Source organism: Sorex fumeus, unplaced genomic scaffold (genome assembly GCF_029834395.1).
Source record: "Sorex fumeus unplaced genomic scaffold, SorFum_2.1 ptg000092l, whole genome shotgun sequence".
Lineage (NCBI taxonomy): Eukaryota > Metazoa > Chordata > Mammalia > Eulipotyphla > Soricidae > Sorex > Sorex fumeus.
The window spans coordinates 9,603,920-9,618,094 of record NW_026606149.1 but is presented as its reverse complement, the minus strand read 5'-3'; the positions used below and the strand labels follow the sequence as shown (position 1 = coordinate 9,618,094).

Genomic DNA, 14,175 nt, shown 5'->3' with positions numbered 1-14,175 from the left:
GACATCAGGCAGGCCGTGGCGTTTCCAACCCTCACTGCTGGGCTGGCCGGCCAAGGGGCATTTATTTCCTCCTGCCGTGAGGCCCCAGCGAGCAGCACCCGCGGCCGCAGCCCTGCAGGCTGAGCCCCGAAGGACTGTGTGGGCCCCTCTGCCACCGCCCTCCTGATGAGGGCCTCCATCCTTGCTCCCTAGTGGCTCTCAGCCCCGGGCGATGCACCCCGTGGAGCCTGACCCCTCAGGGTCTCAGCCGGGTGCGTGGTCATTCTCCTGCTCAGGTCTCTCCAACATCCGCCACTGCGGCGGGCAGAGCTGGACTGTCCAGCCTGGTTCCTACTTCCCTTCAGCCTGCCCCAAAGAGCCCCCAGCCCTACTCCCCTCGCTCGCTAGAATGAGAGAATGAGAGTGAACGAGATGAGAAATACAATTTAGAGTGGACAACAGGACAGGAATTACTTTGAACTAACATTGAAGCTAGTTCAGGTTTTCAGAAGAAAACAACTTTTAACGATGTGCCAGCCGCCTTTCATCCCCAAGAGATGATTTAAACACATTCAAATGTCCACACACTTCCCCTCCACAGGAAAACTCTTTGTTTCGGGACATTTTCACACACTGGCTAAAAGCCACAGCTGCAGTCAGAGAAACAACAAACTGATTTTTTGTAAAAGTCCCATATTCAAAACTAACACAGTCAGAGATACTCCAGAGCGTCCAGCAGACTTGAAAGACACAAGCGAGGGACTCGTGTCAAAGTCATCAGGAAAGTGGGCAAGGTGGGAGGAAGATGATGACCGGTGAGGGTGCCAGCGGGGGCCACCCCCCCACGGAGTATGGGGCCGGTTCTTTCCAGAACGACCCACTTCCAGCTCACAGGAAGGGGCGGCGTAATAGCATTTTCTAGAAGGTAAGGGCTCGCTGTTCTTGTTCCAGAACTGCCCACGGACACCCCCTCCCTGCTCCTGGTGGGGGCCCCTGCCCTGCTCAACAGAACCCCGTGGTCTCAGGCAGGGCTGCACAGCCACCGGCCACCGCCAGCCTGCAGTTTCCAAATGCCCCAGGTCTTCCCTAAGGTCTCCCTTTCTCCTTCTCACTTCCACTGGCTTTTTGGCGGCCCCGAGGAGGCAGTGTTTGTGAACAGCACGAATAATCTGAAGACAAAATTTAATAACTGATATCTTCGCCTACTACGTGAACTCGGACAGCGGGTCCCAGCCACTCCAAAGACGTGCGAGTGTGTTTCGCTACTTCCCCTCGAACCCGTCTGTGCGGGGGAGCCTGACCCGCGATGCCGTGAGCAGGCCCCGATGTTCCGAGCCCACAGACGGCCCCTCCTGGCCACGAGACTGTTTTCCTAATGAGCGAGGAAGCAGGAGCTCCTGGCGCAGATATAGATAGTTACACTGTAAAGTGCTTTGTTGGGTGATAATAGCTAGTGTCTGAGGAATAACCTATTATGCAAGACACGATTGCCCAAAAAAATATTGTCTATTTTTTTCATCTCTAAGGCCCTTCTTTCTACCACAATATATACAGATATATCTAACTAGCACCCAAGGGACTGTCCATAGTAATTCCTTGTAGAAAGACCATCCCCAAAGATAGCTTTGGTCCTTTTATAATGATTGGATTTGGGATTCAACAAGAGTAGGTTAAATAAACATGTTTATCTAGATTGTACTTAGAGAGATAGCAGAGGGAATGTATGGTCACTTTGTGTTAAAATGGCTCTCCTAATTAATCTGTGATCTCAATGCCTATTTCGGCTACAAAACAACTCGTAATGATAAACAAAGAGAAGGATTCTCCATTTTCTTCCTTTTAGAGACATCCGAGCCAGGTAATGATTTTTAATGCTATGGAATCTATTTATTTTCATGTCTATGAAATACTTTCCTTAAAATTTGTTGCCTGAAAATAGACTAGCATTTCTGCAAGCCCTGATATAAATACCATGCAATATGTCACCTGACAAACTGAAATAAAAAAATCTGTGAATGCCTGGCAGGTGTTGGAGGGTGGGAAAGAAAAGCTAGGAAAAAAAATCAAACCCTAATCTCAATGAAATGATAGTGGACATAAATATCATGGCAGATATAAAACTAGACCACAATGAGGACTACCTGAGACTTTTTTAATTTGTAATAAAATGGTTGGAGAAAAAATAGAACTATTTGCTCAAAAATTATTCAATTTTCAGTTGAAAAAGGTCAGAGACGTTTTAAAAAGTTTAATACTTCTGCCTATATTTCAGTGTTATAATTCACGAAGAATCACTTGAAAAGAAGAGAACCGAGTTACTCTTAGGGAATTCTTCCCCAACACCTCCTGACTTACCGGAGCTCCACAGCCCCGCCATCCCACAGTGCCATCTGCCACATGCCGGAACGGCCCGCAGACGCTCCCCGCACTGGCCAGGACAGACCCCACCTGGGGGGCTGCAGGCAGGGGTGAGCAGAGGGGCTTCCCTGCACTCCCCAGGCAGTGCCCGCGTCGCCCACCCCCGAGAGCTGCCTGGTCCGCCCGCCTTTGGAGCACAGGGACACGACGCTTCTCTTGTCTCTCGCCTGACCACTCCCTGCACAGCCTCGCGGGCCTGGCCACGGTACGAGTCTTTGGCCTTCTTTATCTCGCTGCCTCAAAGCCCGGCTGACGTGACTAAGCTCGGGACACAGTGAACCTGCTTCGGGAGTGGATTCTCTCCGGCAGCGAGACCGGAAGCCTACGTACTCTGCGAGTGTCATGACTTCTGGTGACTTCCATGCCACCCTGGGGCCAGGGCTGGCCAACACAGAGCCCCCCACGTCCCCACCCGGGGCAAACCCCGTGTGCCAGCCACTGCTTCTCCCGGTTCAGCCTTGGACCTGCACAGGAAACCAGAGGAAAATTGAAACTCCCTGAAGAGATCTGCCCCGAGGAGAAGCCTGGGCCCCGGGGAGCGAGGCTCGCGCACCCAGGGCTGAGCTGAACTCGGGAGCGGGAACAATGAATCCCAGGGCAGCGGGAGCTCCGAAGGCCAAACGGCCCCCGCAGCGCTGCCTGCCAGCTAATTAGGCGCCACCGACAGAAAGCCTGCAGCAAGACCACGCCGGGCACCGACCAGGGCCGACACCCGGAGGACTTGACAGGCGCTAAGGCAACACAAAACGTATGGGAAATGGAAAGAAACGACAATTCTACCTAGAGTCTTTCTGTTGCTTCTCTTGAAACTACCTTAAAAATGATCCCAGCATCAGATGAAGTGAAAACAAAATCCAACCAAGTCAAGATTACATTTTTTTAACAAAAAAAAAACCTTTTAGGACACACACGTGCATTAATTCCAGCTCTACCTACTCCACTGCCAGGTGAGGAGACTTCCTGATTCTGACGATCAGAAATATTAAACGGCACATTCGCACCACGAGTAATGAAACGCAACGCGACACAGCATCACAAGGAGCACTCCGTGCTCGGGGAGGGAGTCACAGGGGCTCAAGGAGGCACAGCGACAGCCTGAGCCTCCCCTCGGGCAAAAAGGAAAGGAGACCTTCTCTCCTAAAGTGTACTGACCACATCCACCAAATATGCTGGCCAAGATGCGAGGACACCATCGCATGAGGGAAAATCAGAGTGCAAGTTTTAGCAGAACAGAGGAAACACTGACATGGCAAGAGAGATACGGGTTTGACCTCTCAGCTATCTGAGGCGATGGCTTCAAGTAATTAAAAAAAAAGATAAAAATAGGGAATGAAATAAAAAGAACAACAGCAAAAAATATGCTTTGGTGTGTGTGTGTAAAGCCAGACAGATATACAGTTGAGGAAAACTATGGCAGAAGCTGTCTCGGGAACAGTGAAGTGATTCCAAGATGAGTAACGGGGACGCTAGAAATAAACGCTGTCAGTGCTGGCTTTGAAGTTGTAGTTTTCTTAATCGACTGAAATGACGCAGAGTGTGCAATGTAGGGCTTCCCCAGATATTCTGCGTGGTTGTGCCACACTCGGCAGGGCGCAGGGCACAGTCCTGGCTCGGTACCCGGGATCACTCCCAGCAGTGGGGGGGGGGGGCACTGGGGGTTCCAGGGGTTGAACCCAGCCAGGCGAAGGCCCTGCCCGCCCTCCTCTCTCTGGGCCGTCCCGACTACTCTCATCAGCTCGCGGAGTGTTCCGGATTCCTTTCCGTGGCATGACATGGCTTACTGCTTAATATGCATTTGTAGTTTCCCAATAGTCCTAAGTATGGTGTAAGCCACTGAGAAGATGGGTCCTGTGCAGAAAAAAGGCTGCATCCCAGGCAAGTTTCACAGTGCTCCTTTTGGATGTGAAGGCCAGGGTCACCGGTGAAAAGGGGGACAGCCTGACACAAATTCCATGGGGTAATAAGGTTACATGACGAGAACGGATATTTCAGACAACATCTTAAAGGTATTTCTATTTCTCTCATTAATACAGGAATGGCAATTAATCCATAACAAAGGGAAATAAAAATAGAGAAAAATGTTATTGTTTCCATTTTAATGGAGAAACAAATCTAAAGAATTTGCTGCATAAATAACAAGGTAGGACAGTGTGCAGTGAATCTAAGTGTAGGCTTTGGAATTATAATGAATAGTAATTAATGGTGAAAAAGTTTTGGAGAGATGATGAAATATACTGATCTGTAATGGATTAGACTCTAGGATATTTTAGACAGTAAGAGCGAAGGAAAGAGGTACATGTTTACATCTAAATAGAATGAGATGCCATTGCCTAAATTAATAATGCAAACTTGAAAAATAGCCCTAGGTTCAAAGGACCAATTATAAAATTCTTTTGTAAACAAATCTATATTCACATTTTTCATGAATAATTATAACTACTAGTATTTTTCCATTAATCTTCAATTTATAAAATGAAAAATATATTTCCCAACAAAATTTAACAATACTTCAGTTTCTAGTCATAGTAACTTACTTCTAAATAACTGTTAAAATGACAAAGAAATGATTTCTATCTGTTGAAAAATCATGCAGATAAAATAATTCCGTATTTTAAGGGATAAAACTTTTTGAAATACACCAATCAAAGAAATGAGACTCCATCTTTATAAGAAATATTCGTTCCTCTTGGAGATTTTTATTCCATAGAAATCCCAGTAGTTGGATGTACTTATCCCGTGAAAGATTCTGTCCTCGTAGTAAGGGAGAAAGAGTAGCATTTGCATTTTTATAGCGCATGCAGCCAAGACAATCTTCTTGGGCTTAACTACCAGGTCACTTTTCAGCCCTTTTCTCAAGCACACGAGAAGGTATCGCTATAGGTTCTATCTTTCACGTCTGGACCCTAAAGTCAGAAATATTCTTTTCTCTTTTTCGTTTTTCTTTTTTTCACGTTTTCATCTCCCGGCTCACCAGTGAAGGCAAACCCAACAGTAGGTCTAGGAACTGATAGAACTGACTCTTGAGAAGAACAGTTCCAAAGTTCCAACTGTTTGTTATGAATAACAGTCAAACTGTTGTTAGTGAAATAATGCTGTCGATGCTGTTAATCTCGCTCCTCCAAGGCCTGAGCCTCCCACGTGACAATCTGGCTGACATCAGGGGGTCCGAAGCGAGGCGGCGACCAAGATCTCAAACACCACCTACTCTCAGCGCTGCGCTCCCCACCTCAGGGCCTCCCCCGCGCCTGCTAGACAGTGCTCGCCTTCACCAGGGGAGTTATTTTAGGGCCATCACTTCAGCAGGGGACAAGAAATGCGGTCTCTACGCAAAGTGCAATGCCACCTCAGACTACGGAAACAGAGAACACTTGGCAATACTTTGTGCAGATAAAGGCAGTTTCCTAAAACATGGTACTGATTCGCAAAAAAATCTCTACAGCCTTTGTAGCAGAGCCTCCAAAACTTGGAATCATATTTTGAGACGGATCTTTTTCAAAGAATCCTGAACATATACACACAATTAGACACTGGACAGAAGCACTTTTAGGAAAAATAAAAGCAGTAACAACAAACTCTGAAAATGACCTATCTAAAAATGATTGTTTATCAACTTAACTGAATGGAGGCTATGCAATTTAGCACTCGAATTAGGCTGCACAGGAGAGGTTGTCAAACCAGCCATTCAGAAACCCAAAGAAACCTGAGCAGTCACCTACCAACTGGTTTGGAGGAAGCAGATATTTTACAACTTCAAAGCCCTGGGGGGAAGCTTCCCGTGTGTTACAGATGCAGGTGAACAGACGCCAGGGACTGGGCACGCGGGCTGTGCCATCAACTCCTGGAAAAGCGGAGACAGGCGGGAGCATCACCGGGCCCAGGACCCAGGAGGGGGAAGTGGGCAGCAGGGAACAGAGCGCCCACAGGCGCCGCCCCTCACCCACACTGGCGGGCAGAGGAGAAGGCGGCTCCCAGGACGCCCTGATTTCATTGAGCACTGACGCCCACTGCAGCCCACGCACCCCAATAGGACAGGAGCCGACGCACGACTCCCCAGAGCGCCTGGCCCAGGAAGGCCGGCCGGCCACACTGACGGGGGTCTGTCATTGAAGGGCTTCTGGAGAACTTTCCAGATCTGAAACTCTAAACGAAGAACTGGTATTTACTTAAACGCTCTCTAAAGAACGATGCTTTTACATACGAAATTCTGGACATGATCTTGTGCAAAATAACAGTTCTACTTAGAAGCAAGCTTGAAATCTGTAACAATGTGAGATCAATAAAATAGAAAAGTAGCAATGATTTGCTAGGTGTGAAAAATGATGTTGATAATGAAAGCGGCGCCCGACACACATCCCAAACAGCTCACATCAGAGGAAGTGCACACAGGCAGAGCGGACACAAGCCGAACAGCTAAGAGTGATAATCAAGGGAGATTTTCATAATTTCCTAATTGCTGTTCTCTATGTTCCAGAGAAGAGAGCTGCCGCATGAACTCTTCAATAACAATAACAAAAGAACACTGGCGGATGTTCAGCTTCTAAGGAACCCAGATGATGTGCACCTTAGAAGGTCCGTGTCCATCTCCAAGTGGAACACCATTCCACCAAATTCCCAAGCACACTACCCCAGTGTAAGGAAAGAAAGAGCTCATAAAGTGTTGAATGAATGAATAATTAATGAATGAAATATATCTGTAATATCTCTGTACTATTAGATGACCTTTAACATAAAACTTAATGCAATAATGAGGATAATACTAGAGATTATGGCAATATATTTACCGAATGCACAGCTCCATGCCCAGGGAGACAGAAATCTATCTTTGCATGAAGCTTCAAGTTCCGGGGTCCTGTGTGAATCTTTCACACACGGTGGCATGGGAAACGCCCCACGCCCCAGCTCCCGCGGCCCTGGGCAGGGCCTGGGGAACGGGCCCACACTGAGGGTCTCCCTGAGCACCCGGGTTCCAGCTTAATCCCCAGAGGGAGGCCGCGAGCACTGAACACGGAGCCCCATGCGCTCCTCGGCGTGGGGGCTGCTGCCTGGTAACTGCGACTCAGACACTGGCCCGAGAGGTGGGTAGGAGGGACACGAGGGTCTCGCCCACGTTCTGGCACCGACGCCACGCATCCCAAGTAACTGCCGGAAGCTGCCTGCCCTCGAGGACACGGTGATGGGCGTGCCCTTCTCGGGGCATGGCCAGCCTCTTTGTTCCTGGGGCCTATGCTCTCATCTCTCACAGAGTCTCCGCTGGCTGAGTGGGCGTCTGCCCCCTAAGCGCTGGGTGACTGATCACCGCCAGCGGGCCCCGATACCGAGCAGAGAGAAAAATCATCTGAAATTCAGGTGAACAAAGGGATGATAAAACTCGACACGCTAAAAGCCAGAAATCAACCTCACGGTTCTCAGCACTGGGAAGAGGCGGTGAAACGCGCACACTCTGGAGCACGCGGGAGCCGGCGCCTACCTGTAGTCGCACCACGGGCAGCGGTACGGCTTCTCGCCCGTGTGCACACGCTTGTGCCGGGTCAGGTGCGACTGCGTGGTGGAGGCGAAGTTACACTCGTCACATTTGAAAGGCTTTTCCCCTGGAAAAGATGGAGAAGAACGGAGCATGAGCGGACGCAAGAACGACACCTGTTGAAAGGAACGGCCAGGAAACGGGAACGTGAAGACTGCATGCAGAAAGGAGGTCTGAGCATTTTGATCGAGGGTGTCGGAGGGCGTCTGACTCCCGGTGGACTGGAGGAGAGGTGCATTTCATGGATGCAGCATGACCCACACACACAGGAATCGCAATTATAGGTTTTGTTCGGCACTGCATTTAAAATCGTTTTACAAACCATGTTACATGGAGCCATTATAAAAATCTGTGACTATAAGAGCATAGAAGACAATGAAATGAAGCTCAGCATCAAATACAGAGCAAAATTTATTGAACTCGCAGAGGGACCATGAAGAGAAGAATAAAATACGTAAAAATGGTCATCAATTGAAGACTGTTCCAGGAAAGAACATGAGACTTTGCCGAGTGAAAGGTACAGACTTCCGAGAAATATTTAAGGTAATACTGAAGAGCACTTTTAGTTTACCCTTCCCTGTGCAGGCGAATCAGATACAACCCCCCACCCCCAGAGACAGAGTGGGACGGTCAGATACACCCAGAGACACACAGAGTGAAACAGTCAGGTACACCACACAGTGACACAGAGTGAGATGGTCAGGTACACCTTCCCACACAGTGCCTCTGAACACCAAGTGTGGCCAAAAAAAAAAAAGGAAGGAAGAAAGAAAGAAAAAAAGATCTTCTACTCCCAGTCACTATACTATGGGGCACCACTGTTGAACATATAGCTATTCAACATTAATATGAATTTTAATGAAAAGTTAGGCTGGCCTTTGGTACATATGAATCTATTTCACAGTGTCAATTTTATCAAAATTACTTATGGAGAAGCCCCTCAGGGGTAGCAGAGAGAGCACAGAGGCGACCACCAGCCGCCCCCATAGAGACAAGCCCCGCCCGCCCACCCCAAATCTGCATCTAACATCGACAACTCACCACTGATAACCTGATATGGAATTAATGTGCACACGGTAATGGTTTGGGCACTTTGGGTTAGATGTCTATTTGACCTTGTTTTTCCTGGTACATTTCCCGTGTTTTTTGGTTTTGTTTTTTTTTTAATTTTTGTTAGTGAGACACCACGAGGTACAGTTGTAGACTCACAAATTTTTGTGCTTGGGTTTCAGTTATACGGTTACCAGGAAACTTAGAACTGTGTGTGTTTGGTTCGGCTAAGATCCCATTAGGCGGCAATCAGCTAACGAAGCCTCGGTCCTTCCTCCCTGGGAACGGCTCTGGTACCCAGTGGGTCCCCTCGGCAGATGCCTGGGCCCGGAGACTCTGCAGAAGGGCGGCGGCTGCTTTCACAGCTGGGCCAGGGTTCTGTTACCGCTATGGGAGGGGACTGACTTGCTCAGTTACGGGAGGATGAAATGCCTAACCAGGCATCACTGCAGGCAGGAACAAAACTCCATCTGTCCTGGAAGTGGAGCAGTTAGAAATGTGCCCTACTTTCCCGAAGCCTATTTCTGGCCCTTCCCAGTAACTGAACTGCAGCAGCGTTTAATTGGATACATAAACATCACCTGATGGCTCCTCTCTCTGTTCCTACAATCTAGGGAAGTCTTTAAAGGCTGGATGGACTTCTCGCCCAGCTCAACTTTGCCGTATTTTACCGCTTAAAAAAACTCAGCAAGGGCAGGAAGGCAATACCACCGAACCCCCGGGGGAAGCGGTAAAGATGACAGACTCATGCGAAGAACCTGGCAGCGTGGCAGGGGGCGGTTCTGAAACTCTGCACTGCGGCTTCCAGACAGAGCCCCGAGAGACTCTTCTGCGAAGTTGGGGAGCACTCCTCGCCCAGACCCACAGCACCCAAACAAACCAAACATGGCTACAGAAGCTAACTGATGGCATCACGGAATTCGTGAACTTAAAGGCATCATTTATCAGATTCCTTCCGGGAAGATGCGAGTGTCCTCAGGGAAGAGTCCGCTCTGCGCCAGGGTCACTCCTGGCCAGGCTGGAGAGTGGGGGTGGGGGAGGACACGGCGTGCCGGGATTGAAGCTGGTCTGGCAGCATGCAGGGGAAGGGCCCTCCCGAGCACTGCCGCTCGGGCCCACACACCTGTCTGAGCCGGGCAGGGGTTGTTCCCACACTGCTAGGGGTGTGTGTGTGAGGGCGGGGGGTGGGGTCATACCATGTGGGGTGGGGGCTGGGCTCCCTCGGACACAAGGTCCTGCCTCACCCTCTGAGCCTCTTCTCAGCTCCAAGAGTTTCGTTTCTTATAAAGGAAACTTCCAGTCTCCAAAGTTTGCAATCCTCTGAGGGCGACCATCACTGCAGATCATCACCATTTGCAATACGAAGGATCTTTCCATGAGCTTCTCTGCCCTCCATTTCTGATCTTGACGAAGTGCTGGTTCAGCTCTGTCAGTCCCTTTTTAGCTGGCTGTTTTCAGGTAACTGTGTTCTTAGATCTTAAAAGAGGATTTCAGAAACAAATCTTTCGAAGATTTGATTTAGCAATTACCTTCCACTCCATAGACTATCTTCGTTTTCTAAGTGCTTTTTGAAGATAAATTATAAAATTTTCAGTATATCAAGTTATAATTTTTCAAAATATGACTTTTTCCATGGGCTGGAGCGATAGCACAGCGGGTAGGGCGTTCGCCTTACACGCGGCCAACATGGCCGACCCGAGTTCGATTCCTCCGCCCCTCTCGGAGAGCCCGGCAAGCTACCGAGAGTATTCGATATGCCAGACACAGTAACAACAAAGTCTCCAATGGAGACGTTACTGGGCCCGCTCGAGCAAATCGACGATCAACGGTTGGGCCTTTGTTTTTCTTTTTCTTTTTTTTTTGACTTTTTCCATGTATGAATCAGACTTCTGGTGCGGAATAGAAGAAACCTGATAATCCATGATCACAAGGATATATTTTTCCTTAAATTTTCTTCAAGAATTTTATAAAGCATCAATCATCTATTTACAAAATGAACACTTTCAGTTCACTTTTATAAATGGGATGAGTTCTGCTGGATAACCAATTTTGAAGAACCAGTTTTTCCAGCACTACATATTCGAAATATAAAATTTCTTTTTCCTCTGTGGGTCTGGTCCCCTGGCTCCGGCCCAGGCCAGGGCCGTCCCTGCGGTCCCCTTCTCTGTGCGTCCGTCTCCTGGTCCGGCCATGCCCGTCTCTGTCTTAGCAGGTGTCAGTGCTGGAACGCTGACTGTCCCGCGTTAGAGGCTTAGGCCCTCGATGATTGTTCCTCTTTACTACAGTCTTTTGGCTCTTTCAGGCTTTGCATTTTCCTAGTGAACTTTTAATTCATCGCAGCAGTTTCTTTGGAAACAAATCACGTGTCACTGAATCTAGCTAGAGTAATGAACAAGAGACGATGTGAAATGCACAAATCAGAGTCCTCCAACTCATGGGCACCGCCACACTGCCTGGGAGGCCTCCCTTCAATCTCCGGGCACTGTCCGGAAGTCCCCGCCGTAGAGGTGTTACACACTGTTCGGATGCTTTTCTAAATACTATACTGTGCTCAAAACAACTGAGAAACTACACATGTATATTTACATCAACAGAATACTATTGTGATTATTGCAGCAGTGCCGAAATTATAAGTTAGGAGATAGAACTTTTTTTTTTTTTGCTTTTTGGGTCACACCCGGCGATGCGATGCTCAGGGGTTACTCCTGGCTCATGCACTCAGGAATTGCTCCTGGCGGTGCTCGGGGGACCAAATGGGATGCTGGGAATCGAACCTGGGTCGGCCATGTTGGCTGCGTGCAAGGCAAACGCCCTACCCGCTGTGCTATCGCTCCAGCCCCAGAACTTCAACTTTTAATGAATCTAAGTGACCTAGCATTTCACTTTTTTTATTAAACTGATTCATAAATGGATTCTGAAATATCTTCAATCTACTTAACCTGGCTGAAGATGTGTTTGCTTTCTTCTAACTCGCTGCTAAGTTGTATATTCTAATAGCCTTGTTAGATATCTTAATTACATCTACCCATTTCTCCTGGATTTGGCAGAAATATGGAGGGAGGGAAAGCCACACATTATAAACCCCTGGCCTAAATCAGTGGTTCAAGTTCAAGGTAGTCTTAGTGCCTCAGAGTTAATTGTTTGACTCAAGGCTCACATAAGCACTTTACAGCATGTTATAACAGTCTATTTCATTTATACTTATGGCATTTTGACATGATACAATTGAAATTTTAAAACCACAACGTTAAAGTCTGTTGTTTATATTCTCTACAATTCTAAAAATCTGTAGTTCCTGGTAAGCTAGCATTATTTTGTAATATGCTACAAACTGCCATTTTATATTGAACTTGACAATACTATAGAGTAAACTGGATAATACTGGAAAATTCATAAAAATTTTTTTGAATTACAGATTTTACAGTGGAAAGCTATACCACTGGCCAAATCTGTTTGACTGGAGTACTGTGTTAAAGCAAGGAGGAGGAGACGAGCGTGCCTGGGTTGGGGGTCAGCGGGACCCCCGGCTTTACAGATGGACGCAGCTGCCCCCGACCTGGGCATGTCACTCCACCTAGGACACATGGTGCAATCACACACATTCAATGCTATCATTTGGATATATCAGCATTTTTTCTTTCATCCAGAACAATGGACTTCTTCAGGGAATTTCTTCATAAAAATAAACTTTAGAATTATGCAAGCAGTTTCTTGTCTGTTTCAAAGTGAACCATATGATGAACTCAACTTCCAGCTGATCACAAAACTGAAGGAATGATTTCAGACTGTTAAGGTTTAGTAAGTAATGAAAATGAAAAGATGCTACCATAGAAGGCATACAGCTACCAATGAAGAAAACCTTTGACAGACTTAACACTGATCACTGCCTGGATCTCTCCTCACGCTCAAGCCTTTATTCAGAGACAAATGAAGCCTCGCGCAGAGCTGAGCTAGCCCTGGGCTGGGTGCCCCGTTGGTGAGGAGGCCTCCTTGGCTATGTCACTGAAAAGGCAGAACAGACAGAAAATTTCCTGTCCTCCTGTTTCTCCCGTCCATGCCAAGACAGTACATGTTACTCTAAATCATGGTGCTCTTAAGGAAGTGGCCTTCCTGGCCGCACCAGCCATAAAGGACTCTTTGGAGGTGAGAGCAACAGAAAGCCAGGAAGGGGCAGCGATGGCGTCTGCACGGAGCGGTGTCCTCTGCGTGTCAACGATCTGTCAGCCGGGCGAAAGCTTCTCCCGGACACTCACACCTCCATCCCTCTGGGCGGGCTGCTGGTCATTAAGCTGGTCGAGACTCTTCAACTCCACGTGAGGATTCGCTCCTGTGCCCTTGAATCAAGGGTCTCTGACAGGTGATAAAAGTAAATCTCGGAATGGAAGATGTTCCGTGTCAGCCCCCTCGACAGTCTATATTGCAGTGGGAATTATTTACGCCATTTGGAACACTTTTGATACCTATCCCTTTCCAAGCTGATTGTAATTTGCGTGGGCACTGGGTGGTAAAAAGGTAAACCGTGTCAAAGGGGAACGCGTCTGAGAAATACAGATTTCAAATGCACCACGCAATTCTGGCCTTGAAACAGAAGAGCTGAGGGTGACTTAAATATTATAAATCCGGCATGAAAGCTACGGGCCTGGGCCGAGTTGCACTCAGCTGTTTGGCTGAAGGAAACAGTCTCAAGAACCGACTTTGGTATTAAAGAATCGTGTTTGATTTGTGCCACAGAGGCAGATAAATGCCAAAAAGATGGATGCCTCTGTCTGTGAGACATTGTCCTATATGGTATAAAGTTAATAGCAAAGTAATAAGGAGCCTCTGGACCTGACATGAAATATAAAGTTGTGCCCTGCTCGACGCGGGCTTCATGATCGATCACCTGTGCACGTCGTGATCTCCGCCTCACGCTCCCACCGCGGTCACGCCGGCCCCGGGAGCCTCCCTGGCCACTCGGTCAGCACGTGGGCCACTGCCACACCCAAGGGGCCAGAATTCTGGCACCAAGAGGAATCAGACCACACTCCTCCCCACAGGCCATGCCACTCAAGACAGAGCCGGAGAAGGGCGGGGCCAGGCCCTGCTGCCTCTCGCAGCTGAAGTGGGAAGGGCCTGGCGTGGACGCAGGCTCCGGGACGTGGCCTCATACTTCAGAGGGAGCTTTCTGCTCAAAAAGCTAAGCTTGGAGTTCCAATATTACGTGAAAC

General features: G+C 48.2%; 1 protein-coding gene across 1 annotated transcript in view; it reads right to left on the bottom strand.

Annotated features, from left to right (window-relative positions):
• Window positions 1-14,175, bottom strand: part of ZNF407 (zinc finger protein 407) — a 332,396-nt gene that overhangs the window by 103,106 nt on the left and 215,115 nt on the right. The window contains exon 6 of the mRNA XM_056131528.1: window positions 7,865-7,985. Within this exon, the coding sequence (XP_055987503.1) occupies window positions 7,865-7,985 (121 nt within the window). The remainder of the gene's footprint in view (window positions 1-7,864; window positions 7,986-14,175) is intronic.